This window comes from Carassius auratus, chromosome 10, assembly GCF_003368295.1.
Source record: "Carassius auratus strain Wakin chromosome 10, ASM336829v1, whole genome shotgun sequence".
Taxonomy (NCBI): Eukaryota; Metazoa; Chordata; class Actinopteri; order Cypriniformes; family Cyprinidae; genus Carassius; species Carassius auratus.
Window position 1 is genome coordinate 15367522 of NC_039252.1, and position 14415 is coordinate 15381936.

The 14415-nt window shown below is 38.0% G+C and overlaps 1 protein-coding gene and 1 long non-coding RNA gene across 3 annotated transcripts in view; one reads left to right on the forward strand and one right to left on the reverse strand.

Annotated features, from left to right (window-relative positions):
* Nucleotides 1-9986, forward strand: part of dscama (Down syndrome cell adhesion molecule a) — an 85595-nt gene extending 75609 nt beyond the window's left edge. The window contains exons 21-35 of one of the 2 annotated variants that reach the window (XM_026273994.1): nucleotides 75-230; nucleotides 358-491; nucleotides 756-909; nucleotides 1458-1575; nucleotides 1854-2014; nucleotides 2114-2212; nucleotides 3298-3486; nucleotides 3583-3873; nucleotides 3966-4142; nucleotides 4321-4351; nucleotides 5380-5495; nucleotides 5574-5765; nucleotides 5851-6048; nucleotides 6987-7289; nucleotides 8316-9986. In XM_026273994.1, the coding sequence (XP_026129779.1) occupies nucleotides 75-230; nucleotides 358-491; nucleotides 756-909; nucleotides 1458-1575; nucleotides 1854-2014; nucleotides 2114-2212; nucleotides 3298-3486; nucleotides 3583-3873; nucleotides 3966-4142; nucleotides 4321-4351; nucleotides 5380-5495; nucleotides 5574-5765; nucleotides 5851-6048; nucleotides 6987-7289; nucleotides 8316-8665 (2669 nt within the window). In that variant the 3' untranslated portion in view covers nucleotides 8666-9986. The remainder of the gene's footprint in view (nucleotides 1-74; nucleotides 231-357; nucleotides 492-755; nucleotides 910-1457; nucleotides 1576-1853; nucleotides 2015-2113; nucleotides 2213-3297; nucleotides 3487-3582; nucleotides 3874-3965; nucleotides 4143-4320; nucleotides 4352-5379; nucleotides 5496-5573; nucleotides 5766-5850; nucleotides 6049-6986; nucleotides 7290-8315) is intronic. The other variant, XM_026273995.1, reaches the window with a different exon arrangement.
* On the reverse strand, nucleotides 4526-5761 carry LOC113110017 (uncharacterized). The gene is made up of 2 exons (XR_003293038.1): nucleotides 5623-5761; nucleotides 4526-5538 (listed from the first exon to the last, which is right to left on the reverse strand). It is a non-coding gene; the product is annotated as an uncharacterized LOC113110017 (long non-coding RNA).
* Nucleotides 9987-14415: the final 4429 nt, after the last annotated feature.

Consider the following 14415-nt stretch of genomic DNA (forward strand, 5'->3'; position numbering starts at 1 on the left):
TTAGCACAGTCAGTTACTGTATGAGTTGATAGCTTAAGCGAGATTTTAAAATCTTGTTGTTTTTGCCTCTACAGAACTAGGGGAAATCAGAAACGTCACTACCCAGAAGGACCAGCTGGAGCTGGAGGGTCTGGAGAAATACACCAACTACAGTATCCAAGTTCTGGCCTTCACCAGAGCAGGAGACGGAGTACGCAGCGACCAGATCTACATCCGCACCAAAGAGGATGGTATGTACCAACTAAATTCACAGAAAAAAGATTTTCTGCTGTCAAATTCTGTCCTTCTTTTTGCCAATCTGTCAGCCAAAAAAGTTGGTAAAGACCTCTCCAAACATCCTGAATCTTTGCCCTGCAGTGCCAGGTCCGCCCGGCGGGGTGAAGGCAGCTGCAGCCTCCAGCTCTGTGGTGTATGTTTCTTGGCTCCCTCCGCTGAAGCTGAATGGCATCATTAGGAAATACACAGTCTTCTGTTCCAGCTCGTATCCAACGGTAAGCCTAAGACTCAGCCAACTGCTCTCGTACTAACAGGAGAGATATCAGGTTGGCTATTTAGACCGTGTTAAACGGCGTGTGGAAGTGCAAAACATTTTAGCACAGGGCCAGTACTGTGCCACTGAGATAAAGGTGGTGTTTAAATAGCTTCTTCTCTCCCATTTAAAAATGAGAGAACCATCTGACGCAAGTTTGCATCTGATGGAACTGATGGAAGACACAAGGTCTAACCAGCAGTCTCTTATTTTGGGTCTCGTTTAGGTGGTCAGTGAGTTTGAAGTGGCCCCAGATGAATTCCTGCACCGGGTTCACAATCTCAGTCGCAACAGGAAGTACAGTATCTGGGTGATGGCGGTGACTGCGGCCGGCCGGGGGAACAGCAGTGATGTCATCACCGTGGAACCTCTGGCCAAAGGTGAGTCGATTCGTTCTTCAGAAGCAAAGCAGTTCATCTGTGGTTTTAGGGGGATATTTTGAAGTTGAATACATTCTGTAAAGCAACCATTCTGGGGTCTTTTGTTTTGAAATGTTGTTGGCCTTCCCATGAGGAGCATGACAATAAGCCATGAGCAGTCTAAGATACAAAATATGCCAGTGTATAAAAAAAAATGTGTAAAAATATTCTGAAACATACAGTGGGCCCAAAAGATATTTAGGGACTTAAGTACACTTAAATAAATTTGTAAAGATTATTTAATGAATGAAAACTCTAAAGGAACATCATTTAGTTGAAGGAGGAATCTTTTGCTAAGTTATAAAAGTCTATACTGTCACTTGATCAATTTTATGCATCCTTATTAAATAGAAATATTAATTTATTTTGAATAATAGCATAAATATGATGTTACTGTATATGCAATAATTGTGTTTTGCAACTAAATTATGCAGCAGGATTGTGTATTCAGCTTTCCTAAATCAATAAAACAATAAATTGTTGTGTTTAATTTTTTATGTTTTAAACAGCTCCTGCCAAAATCCTCACCTTCAGTGGTACTGTTACAACGCCATGGATGAGGGATGTTGTTTTACCCTGCAGGGCGGTCGGAGACCCGCCTCCTGCCATTAAATGGCTGAAAGAGAGGTAAATAAATCTGTTTTATGGGACTAGAATAACTCGAATGTATAGAACGTACACTCTCAAAAACATATTTACAGTACGTGAGTATGAGCACGTGATTTAAGACAAACATGACCACAGCTCCGTATTATAGTGAAAAACACACCGCATTGCAGACCTAGCCCTTCATTAAGAGCGAACACAAGCATCTGAATACCTATGAGTGGAATCAGTCACTGGGGAATGCTGGGAAATGTCAAACTCTGCCCTCTTCATTGAGGATTCACACTGTTTCTCGCCAGCGGGAGCCCAGCCCCTGCGGTCATCGATGGAAGACGCAGTATCCATGGAAATGGCAGCTTCGTCATTAAGACCGTGAAAGCAGAGGATTCTGGGTATTACACGTGTGTCGCCAGCAATAACTGGGGAACGGATGAAATAATTCTGAACCTCCAGGTTCAAGGTGAGGTGTGAGAGGCGGGCAGGACGGTCCTCTATGTGTCAGTTTCATTTCCTTTGTGTTATTCCGCAATGTTTCTCACTGTATAAATATCATCTTCAGTCCCCCCTGACCAGCCTCGTCTCACTGTGACCAAGACAACCACCACATCCATTACTGTGTCCTGGATACCAGGAGACAACGGCGGGAGCTCCATTAGAGGTGAGCTGCTTCCACCTTCAGCTGTTTTCTTACTGGAAAAAATACTAAACTAAAAAAAAAAATAATAATAATAATCCGTCTTTCAAATGATCATGATTTAAGCAAAACCCTTTTTATTTTTGGCATATTCTATTCAAATATATTTTTGATTTTGATGCCTGAATGGCATAAAAAAAAAAATTATTATATGTTTTTAAATTTTTTAGAAACCCAGTACAAACAGGTTTAAATCTAATTCAGATCAGATATTTTCCCCTAAATTATTGAATTAGTGTGTTATTACAAATGCATTATTACAGGGCATAAAGCTTTGAATGTGGCTCATCCAATCAGAATCCAGCATCTGAACTATCTGTTTCATCATAGTTTTTGCACTGATGGTAGATTTATTTGTGATGATCTGGTCCTTTGGTTTAGTATCCATTTAGTTCAGAATAAGCAGAGAAATAATCATATTAGATTATATGTGCATTTGATTTGTAAACATGTACACTGGATTGTCTCAAAAAAAAAAAAATGAAAAGAAAGAACTTTTCATGGTTATATGTGTATGTAATATTCAAAAATCAGCTTTGCATCACAGGAATAAAAAAAATATGTATTGCATTAATATATTACTGTTTTACTGTAATTTCAACTAAATAAATGCATCCTTGCTGAGCACAAGAGACTTCTTTCAAAACATTAAAACATCTTATCAACCCCTAAACGTTTGAATGGTAATGTAAATATAAACCAATTTTACATAACTAATGTAGGTGTGACAAACTGTAAAATCCCTCATATCATGATGTCATAATTCAAAACTTAAAATGCGTTTCATTGCATTAGTTAATGAAATAAACAGTAAAGTGACAACTGTGTTTGAAAACATAAAATATAGCAAGGTCTACACTTCATCCACCCTTGTCACACTAACAGCAAGTCTGTGGATGTGACAGAAAACTCATTACTATAGCAACTGATGTGGATGAGCTGGATATAAAGAGCATTGAACAAATGGATTCGATCGCATTGCTTGAAAAATGAGAGTCAGTCGTAAAAAATCCTTCAGATTTATTTTTATAAATGACTTCTCCATGCAGGATATATTCTGCAGTACTCGGAGGACAACAGTGAGAAGTGGGGAAGTATTTCTATAAGTCCCAGCGAGCGTTCCTACCGTCTGGAGAACCTCAACTGTGGCACTTGGTACAAGTTCACGCTAACGGCCCAAAATGCTGTTGGTCCAGGCCGAATCAGTGAGATCATCGAAGCAAAGACTCATGGGAAAGGTGTGCACTTTGTTTCGTATATATCCTATTTCTCAAATAATGGTGTTGAAAATATTGATCGCAAACAGCGTTCCTGTTCTCCTTCCCCCATCACAGAGCCACAGTTCTCCAAAGAGCAGGAACTCTTTCATAACATTAACAGAACAAGCATCAAACTCAACCTGATTGGCTGGAATGATGGCGGTTGTCCAATCACCTCCTTCACTCTGGAATACCGTCCTCTGGAAAGCCCCGTGTGGACCAAAGTGAAGCGCACCTCTCTCACAAAGAGCTTCAACGTGCCGGACCTGCAGCAAGCCACCTGGTACGAACTGCAGATGAAGGTGCACAACAGCGCAGGGTTGGCTGAGAAACGTGTCAAGTTTGCTACGTTGAGCTACGACGGCAGTAAGCGAAGTTTGACGGATCTTCAAAAAAAAAAAAAGTCAATGTCAGATGAACTGTTTGCGCTTTTAAATGTTACATGTGTTTGCGAAAAGGTACCATTTCCCCGCTGGTGAAGACTGCGGTGAGGGACCCGGTGAAGAAACCCGGCAATGAGGGGATGAAGATGATGGTGACGATCTCTTGCATTTTGGTGGGAATGGTGCTGCTCTTCGTCCTGCTGATGGTGCTGAGGAGGAGAAGGAGAGAGCAGAGGCTGAAGCGGCTCAGGGGTCAGACGGTTTTTTCACAGCTCTTAGATATTAGAGCGTTTTCAAAGAGAAGGTGTAGATTTGTAGGCGTAAACACAGTTTGAGATTTTACTCATATCAGTCTTATTCTTCATGACTCGATAGTACTTCCATTTCCTGTTTATTTTAATAAAGCTTGTTGGGTTGTTTTTTTTCACAGATGCAAAGAGTTTGGCTGAAATGCTTATGAGGTAAACACTTTGATTTGTTTTGTTTTTTTACAGCAAAAGCACCCCAAAATAGAAATGTCCTTCTATTTAACAGAAAATAAGATATTTTGAATAGTCTCTGAGCTGCTCTTTCCATTCAGTGACAGCATAATGTTCCTAAAATGACTAAAAGCATCATAGAAGTCATAAGTCAGATTCATTAACAGATTCATTTTAATGGATGTTTACAAAGCATATCATGCACAAATGAATCAAACTCTATCAGCATTTTGTGTTCATAAAGTCATTCATGACTCGTATGCCATTCATCAAGTGTGCCATCAGCCTTTTTTTTTAAAAAGTCGTCGAGTCATTCATACGATTTATAAATTGTATAAAGCCTTACAGTGTAATCAGTGTTTCTATTAAAGCATTTTTATTAAAAATCCCTAAGTAGTTCATAATGATGTACTTTATTCCAGGTATTCTAACAATATAAGTGAATAAATACATTCTAATAGACAATTTTAAAGAATCTTATGCACAAATGAATCAAATCATCAAGTGATTCATACGCTTCACTATATTGCAGATCTACTGAGACATATAATAGAACCAGTGTTTGAACAGATTCACTATAACAGACAGTTCTAAAGAACATTATAGAGAAATGAATCTATAATAATTCGATTTATGTGATGAATAAAGCGCAAAAGGCTGGTGCTCCAGAAGATTTTAAGGATTTAGGATGCTTTGATGATGACTCTCTTGTCCTTTGAGTTTGACAGCCCTTTATTCTTACATCACATAGAAACTGCAGCTGGGAAGTTCTTCTAAATTCTTATTCCGTGTTCCACAGAGAAAAGAAACCATTCTTTATCAAAACCTTTTTTATAATCTGAAGAACCTTCTTTCACCTCGAAGAACCTTTTGTGAAACCGAAAGGTTATTCAGATGTTAAAGGTTCTTTATGGAACCATTTAGACGAAAGCTTCTTTGATGGCTCACGTGTCATGTTGACCTTGTACAAGCCGAGAGGTTTTCCCCATCTTGTTTGTGTTCTCCTCCAGTAAGAACACAAGGCCTTCAGATACCATTAACAAACAACAGCAGACCCTCCGCATGCACATCGACATTCCCCGAGCGCAGCTGCTCATCGAAGAGAGAGACACCATGGAAACAGTGGGTGAGTCGCCTGCACTGAACCATATTCAAACCTAAACATATATCTGAAAAAGAATGATACTATTAGGGTCTCTAATAGTTCCATCGCTCCCTCCCCTGTTAGACGACAGATCAACAGTGCTACTGACCGATAACGATTTCGGAGAAACTGCCAAACAGAAGTCGGCCACCGTCACGCACTCTGTCCACTATCAGTCTCTGTCGCAGGCCACCGGCCCGCTGGTGGACGTCTCTGATGTCCGTCCTGGGACGAGCAAGAGCAGTCTGTCGAGTAAGAAAGAAACTTCTTAACACTCAAACAACAGAGTGAATATGTGATCATGCTATTTAACCGAGCGTTTCATAACCATCCCCAGATCCCACCGCTCGCCGTACAGCTAAAGCTGGCCCTGCCACCCGTAACCGTTATGCCAGTCAGTGGACGCTGAACCGCCCTCACCCTCCTGTCTCCGTCCACACACTCAGCACGGACTGGAGGCTGGGGACGCCCCGAGTGGCCGGCTCAGTGGACAAAGAAAGCGACAGCTATAGTGTCAGTCCATCACAGGACACAGGTCAGTCTGTACATCTTGAGCTTCTCTTAGCTTCTCTTTTGTCGGCTTGACGTGTTATTAAAGCTGGGTACTTCAATGACTTCAACTTTTTAACAATATATCTTAGTATGTTTGAGTTTTTAAAAATTATGAACACAATGAAGAGTGGGATAAAAAATAGTTTCTGCACGAATATAAAACTGAAAAGAAATAAACAGTATTTTTACATACTTGAACTACAATAAAACATTTGAAGCATATAATAAAGCATATAAAGCATAACATTTCATTTGACATTTTTTATTATTTTAGTTTCTGTTATTATTATTATTTTATTACAGTACTGTTAAAATATCTGGTGTCAGTGATATTTATTTATTTATTGAATTTCTTTAAAGAAATTAATACTTGTATTTAGCAAGAACTGATTAAATTAATTACCATTCAGCAAATACTTTTATACTACTTTTATACTACTAGTACAAAATATTTTTTTTAATTATTTTATATATATACATATATATATATATATATATATATATATATATATATATATATATATCAAAGTATCGTGAAAAAAGTATTATGTTTTTCACAAAAAAAAAGAATTATATGCTGGGGAAATTTCTGCTTTTGCATCATAGGAATAAATAACATTTTAAAATATATTGAAATAGAAAACATTTTAATTAATTTACATTTCAACAATATTTCACAATATTACTTTTATATTTGTAATCGAATAAATGTAGCCTTGGTGAGGAGTTTAAAAAAAAAACTAACTTTTGAACATGAATGTATCTGTTCTTTTTTCTCCTGAATGGCCATATCATGTTAAATTATAATAACATTCACAATGTTAGTTTTATATCAGCGACAAAATATCAAATATCACGTCAAAGCTAATACATGCTAGAAGTGCCTATTGTCACTGATGAGTTCTGACCCGCTGTGTTCAGACCGCGCTCGCAGCAGCATGGTCTCCACTGAGAGCGCTTCTTCTACATACGAGGAGCTGGCCAGAGCCTATGAACATGCCAAGATGGAAGAACAGCTACGACATGCCAAGTTCACCATCACAGAGTGCTTCATCTCAGACACATCCTCCGAGCAGATGACCGCCGGCACCAACGATTACACTGACAGTCTGACCTCCAGCACACCGTCAGAATCAGGCATCTGCAGGTTCACTGCCTCACCACCCAAACCCCAGGACGTCTGCAGGGTGATGAACATGGCCGTCCCCAAGGCACACAGACCAGGTGAGACTACTGGTGGGAGGTAACTCAATTTCAGCCAATTGGAGCTGTTCATAATAACCTTGTGTTAATAAAAAAAAGCTTGAGGAGCTAGCTATGCACTCTAAAGGTGATGTCACATTCATAATTTTTCAGTGGGTTTTTGTGTGCAGAATCCAGTCAGTCCAAAATTCATGCGATTTGGAATTTTGCATGAGTGCAAATGTTTTCCAATGCCGATTTCACAAACGTTTAACCAACAGAAAGCAGCTTGATTTGAATGTGACTTTTTTGTGAGCTTTGCTTACTCTAAATTATAGACAATGGATTTTTCTTCTACACACAATTTCACTAATCTGACCACACATTAAGCCTAAATTATTATGATGCCTTCTAAGATTTAACCAAAATCAGAAATGCATTGGATCCTTTTTGGATGAGGCAATTCCACGATGGATTTTTTATTTATTTTTTTTACAACTTTTAGATAAGAAAAATTCTAACATCAAACTCCATTCAAAGTCATTCGTGAATAGAGCTTCTTGCAGTGCTTCACGAAAAGAGCGTGTTTATCTTGTAATTTGGCCCAATCATGCTGAAAATAATTCCCCAACCCTAGCTGGTCCTCTAGTCTGGTTTGGATGGTCCAGTGGGCTGGATTTGGAGGATTTTGGGCACTTTTTAGCTGCTCTGGCTGGGAGACAAGCTAAATCAGGTAAACAGAAGCTTGGCTAAACTCTCAAAACAGGTTAAACCATTTAAGACCAGCTAAGCAGCTTGTTAAAGTGTTTTTTTGTTGCTGTAAATAGCTTAAAATGAGGTGCTCATGCTGTAAGATGCTAAAAACATTGAAACAGCATTTTGATATGCCTGTTTCCATATTATATAGAATGATAAAATCAGCACGTCTGATAAACAGTATGTTCAATTTCAGTTGTGATTTGCAGTGAAATAACGCAACTGACACTGGTAGGTCACGTGAACATGACAACGTGGTGGAATCAAAGTTGAATTGTCATGCTAAGAAAAGAATTTCTCTTTATCCTGCAGGAGGGGAGCTCGTACACCTGCCTCCGTACCTGCGGATGGACTTCCTTTTGAACCGGGGTGTGTCGGGATCCTCTCGGGAAGCAGCGATGGGCCAGGCCTGTTTGGAGCCGCAGAAGACCCGCTCGATGAAGCGCCCTGCCTTGCTGGAGCCAACACCCATGGAGGTGCCGACCAGCAGGGACGTGCAGCAGTGGCAGCCGGGCACGGCCTCGACGCTTCCACAGAGAGAGGCCGGAACGGACTTGGCGCAGGCTGCCAAAATGAGCACCTCCCAGGAATCGCTGCTGGACTCCAGAGGACACTTAAAACAGAGCAACAATCCCTACACAAAGTCCTACACACTGGTATAACAAAGACCGGACAAAAATAAAACATCAAGAGCAAAAAGCGAACTCTTCATGCGCGGTTGTATATATGTTTCCACTTCTACTCCTAACAGTTTCTTTATTTTATGCTTTTTTAAACAGTGAATTCACTTCTTAAAAAGAACTCCAGAAACCCAGAGATTGCCAAAATGATTTTATTATTATTAATGATGATGATTTACTAATTTACTTATTTTAGCAGTTAGTGTGCACAAACTAATGAATGGGAACCCATTTTCATAGTTTTTTTTTTTTTTAACTAAAATTTCTTTGTGTAGTTAGTTTGGGATAATGCGTGAGAGTGATTTCCATTGGTCCGAAGTTGTCAGCGTTCTGTTCTGAAGAAATCCTGGGAGTGCATGAACCAATTTAAGACGAAGATGACAGTATGAATACCGACCACTGGACGGTCCAGCCCTGAATTTTTTGATGACGAAAATATTCAAATGTGAAGATTTCATATTCTTCTGAGTATAAATATATATATAAAAAAAATATATATCAAATAGGAAATCACTTTTATTTGTGGGTATTACAGGGAAAGTTTTTGATTTGGTTAATAAAGTCCTTTAGTCTTGTTTGCACATATCTTGTTTAACCTAGAAAAGCAAGTCTTGATTGATAATTATTTGTGTTCCATTCTCTAATGGTGCAATATTGAAAATCCATGAACCACGTTTGCTTTCTACTGTACTGTATATCTCGCCCATGATGTGAGCTTCTGAGAGCCGGAGCGAAAGAAATGACAGATTCGGGTGTAAATCAGCTGCGGCGAAAGCAAAGGTTGATTTAGCATGCTGCACGGGGGAGACTGGACCGTCACTGCACTGACAGTGTGGCGTTTTCACCTCCTATGTGTAGCGCACTAGAAAGGTGTCTTCAAGGCATGCTCTCTCGTCTTCATTAGATTTATTTTTGCTGCATTGCAGACATGCTGCACTACAGGGAAACTGAGACAATCTAAAGAGATCCCCTTAAAGAATAACAATTATGATTAAAATCATGAAGAACCACAAGCAGTTCTATATGATTATGAGCCGACGGTAGCGATATGTTACTGTTACCGCTCTGCACCAAACTGTCTTGCAGGGAGAGTTATGATGAAGAATTGTGAGATGATATTTCGCTATATTTGATTAGATAAATCTATTGTCCTCACTATACTCATATACAAATGTTTTTGTTGTTTTTCACAAATAATTTGTTTTTTCTATTTTTTCTTTTTTTTCAACCGAGTGCTCACAGTTGTGACACTCCAGAAAAGATTTTCCATGATAATCCTGTCGACTAATAAAAGGTTGATCCCCAAACGAATCTGGCAGTTTGGTTAAGGCTTTTCATTTTGCTGTGGGATATAAAGGGATCTGGTGAACGGAGCTTAATATCCATACCGAGATGAGATTCACTTCAGAAAGATGAACTTGAAGAAAGAATTCACCCCATATATGTCGTTAAAAACCTTCAGCATTCCTTCTTTTTTGTTCCACAGAACAAAGAGAGTCATACAGGGTTTGGAACGACATGAGGCTGAATAAATGGTTTTCATTTTGGGTGAACTATTGGTTTAATCACAGCAAAGACAGAATCACTGTTCACTGGATCATCTGAATGAATAATAGAGCTATTTCGTTTTGGAAATCATACTCGAATGAAAGACAGCGAGCTCAGCGGGAACACAATGAAAGTAGAACCACACATCCTCCTGAGAGGAAGCAGAACTTTCCCTTTCTTGTTGGTGTGCTGATTTGCCTCAGCTATGGTGGCCCAAGGGGGACAACAGAACATTAGCAATGCAAACAAAAGTTAGAAATAGTCCAGGATTTCAGGAGGAACAACTGCAGTTATGAATCAGTCACAACTGTATGATGATTGACACAGCAACCGACTGAACATCAAAATACTGAAAGTGTAATATAAAATAGTTTGCCTAAAAATTTAAATTTGCTGAAAATGAGCTCACCCTCAGGCCAACCAAGATGATTTTTTATTTTATTTTATTTTACTTCATCGGAAGAGGTTTGGAGAAATTTTGCATTTACATCACTTGCTCCACTGCACTGAATGGGTGCCGTCAGAATGAGAGTCCAAACAGCTGATAAAAACATCACAACATGCCCCATGACATTTGTTTTTAAGAACAAAGAACAAATCCATCTTTAAAGCATTTTAACTTGAATAACAGCCCAGCCTCGCGAAAATGCGAATAAATAGTACGGCAAATAAAAACAGATATTTGGTGTATTGATACGCATTTGGCATGCATATAACACACAGTTTTCGCGTGCATATGATACGCAATTTGTTGGCGTTCAAAATTATACGCAGTTTTCGCGTGCATATGATACGCATCTACCCCAGAACCGTAATCCAACCCATTGTAAATCAAATGCAATTGTACATTTTCTGAAATCTCTGTGATTTGCTTACGCCAAATCACTTTCATGAGATTGGGTTGTAAATGCCCACAATACATAATGCTTAAAAACTATTCCTCCAGTGAAAAAGTCAAACTTTTGAAACTTAAAAAAAAAATCAGTTTTCCTTTCTGACTGGTGCTTATGTGCATATTTCTCTTCTGATTCAGTGAAGATTACTTTTTACTGGAAAAAGCAATATTATGTTGATACTGACAGCTGAAATGTTGGTATTGTGACAATTTTTAATTTGTTATAGCTACAAAGCAAGCAACACATGTCATAATATGTTTTAAATGCTGTTGCCTAATTATTTGTAAATATATATGTGCGTGTGTGTGTGTGTGGGGGGGGGATTTTATTCTGGCACCAGTCTTTGGTTATTGTTACTTGAAGAAACTTGTTTTATTCTTCAACATAAATTATGCCACACTGGAAATTCCAGAGGGAACCCACTGCTCGAAGATGCTAATTTTCTTCCATAATTTACAAACTACTCCACCTAAAGTTGGTTTGCGGAAAAACAATTAATTGCATTGTTTTCATCTTTTGTTTACTATTCTAATTTTGTTCGGCCCCTTTAGACCACCTCACCCAGCAGACTGTCGTTTGGGAAGTGAATTCCCGCGCGGCCTTCAAAGAGCGCAAGTTACTCTCTCAAATTGCTGTATTGATTCAGAGACTTTCAGTGAAGAGTCAGTGACAACCACTCTTCCTGGAGCACTTGGACAGAAATTGGTTTTATAGTGCCATGTCAGCCTGGAGGGTAATAGTGGAACACGGTAGTCATTAAGACAACTATATTCTCCATCTATGTTTGAAGTGCACCACAAATTAAGCATCGCTGGCATATATTAATACACGGTCTCGCTCAGCTGTTATTAACCACCCTCATAAATAAAGCAGCAGTGTGCTAAATTCGGATCTCCCTAAGAAAGACACAGCTGTCAGCAACACAACACTGATGGCGTCTGAATCAAAAGAAGAACCTGGCTGAGTTCCTCTCATTTTGTTTAGGTAATCTTCATTGCTTCGCTTGAGAATAATTTGGGCGTGATCTCAATGGAATACTGGCAATGTGAAGTATACTACAGTCTTGTTAAAAAGTGTGGTAATGTGAAACAAAATATGTTTTGTTATTCTAAACATTGGGTAGTCTATTCTTTCTAGGTGTCAATGTTAAAAGCTAAGATGGTCTAGTCATAAATCAGAAGTGTTTACAACTCTGCGCTCATGGCACAAAAAAAAAATAATTAAAATTGAAATTTGAAGAATACTTTATATTAAACATTTTTTCTTCAATGTTGATCCATTTTCAGCTCATTCAATTTTTGGAATTGCAATTGAAGGACACAATTATTGGTGCATTCTTTAAAACATTCTAAAAAAAAAAAAAAAAAAGAGGCAAGCAATATTAGCATTACCATAGCACTTGGGAAATATATTGTTTTATATATATATACATATGTATGTATGTATGTATAACTTGGCACTAACTTGATGAATACTATAGTATACAGTACACTGCATAATTGTTTTTTACTATTATTATTACACTGTCACACAACTCTTACATAAAAAAAATTTATTTTGCATTTTTATTAATTTTGAGAACATTTTTTTTTTTTACTTTTAGAAACCTTATGAGCTAAAATGTCAAAAACATTATAAACCTCAAGTTGAGCACATTGAATTATGGCATATTGCCTAATATTTCTATACTGTGCATTTTGACCAATTTAGGGTGTAATATTTGCATACTGTATGCCATTTTAAACATAGCTTCACTCATGAAAAATGGCTCTATTTACTTCCAGTTTAACCTCACTGAAAATGGAGGGTCAAGTCAAGCATTTTGTCTTATGGGATATTTAGGGATATTCAGATATAGTAAAAGTAATATGGAGGTAAGAACATCACTTTTGTATTTGGAATTGGAAAACGTGATCCAGTTTTGCGTACACAGGCTGTTTGACTGTTCATATTATTTTCAGTGTGTATTTCAGTTTGTTTGTGAGCAATACAGATTAATACATTTCATCTCAATGTTTTTCCTGTGTGAGCAATAGCTTTTGGATCAACATAAATCCCTCTGTTTTCTTTCCTTTACTGTGTACATCAGAGTGTAACCCCCTCCCAGCTGAAACCTAATGAACCTGTCAGACCTCAGTATGTGCTTCTGAACAGAAAAACTACCGTAATTAGACCCATGAGGGGGATTTTCTCTGAATCTCTATGAAACCTCCTATACATGACTCACAGAGCTCCGCGTTTGCTGCACATGGTTACTGGAATCACACCACAAAACAGATACAGCACAGTTTTATACGATTAGAATAGCCAGCAAACTGTTAATGAAATAGGCTCGTCTTCTCATTCTCTCTCTCTCTATTTTAAATGAGTGTTAATTCATTAAAGTAATTAACTGGATCACTTTCACAGATCAATAAACTAAGACTTGGATCCAGACTGAATTCATCACAGTGACTGTGTCCGAAACAGAACCAGCGGCCTCACTGCCAGATCGATGCCTTAACCGATAGCATTTTAAATGAAGGTGCCGCCTTAAAGTAGATTGGCTTCTACTCTAATGCACCAGTGAATTTTGAGGAGATAACCAAGTGACTGGACACATGTTGAAAAAAGATAAAGATAGAGATTAATTTCTGTATATTTCAATGTCTTAGGTATGGGATTTGTAAAGGATTTAGCAATTTCCTGAATTCCCCAATTATTAATTCAGTAATAATGACTATTAATGAATTACAATTCATAATTATACCAGTGAGGGTTTTTGCATTAATTGCCAACCCCAATTAAAACTAAATTTTAAAAGATTAAATTTACACTAAATATAGAACTCGAAAAATGTCCTGTTTTATGTCCAAGATATAGCCTACTGATTTAAACTTGAATAAGTCATCTTTTCAGAACAGTCTGAAAGAAACGATTCCGAATGATTCGCACTTTTCATACACATTAGAGAGAGAGAGAGAGAGAGAGAGAGAGTTTTCCTAATAAATTCACTCAAATGAATCTGACTTTAAATTCGCTAGGATGGATTTTAGGATGCATTAATCTGACGCAGTAAATAAGGTCATCTACTTATCGCGTATTTACAACGTAAAATCTTTATTTTAAAGACAACATTTATTTTTCCAAAAGTTGGGAAAAAACGTACAGTGTGATTGTATTATAGCCTACGCTTTATTCATTAAAAAATGCACAAAAACTAGCGCCTGGGATGTTTAAAGGTGCAGTAAACCAGAAACTACAGATTTTTTTTTTTTTTTAATCAACACCAAAACAAACAACTGTGTT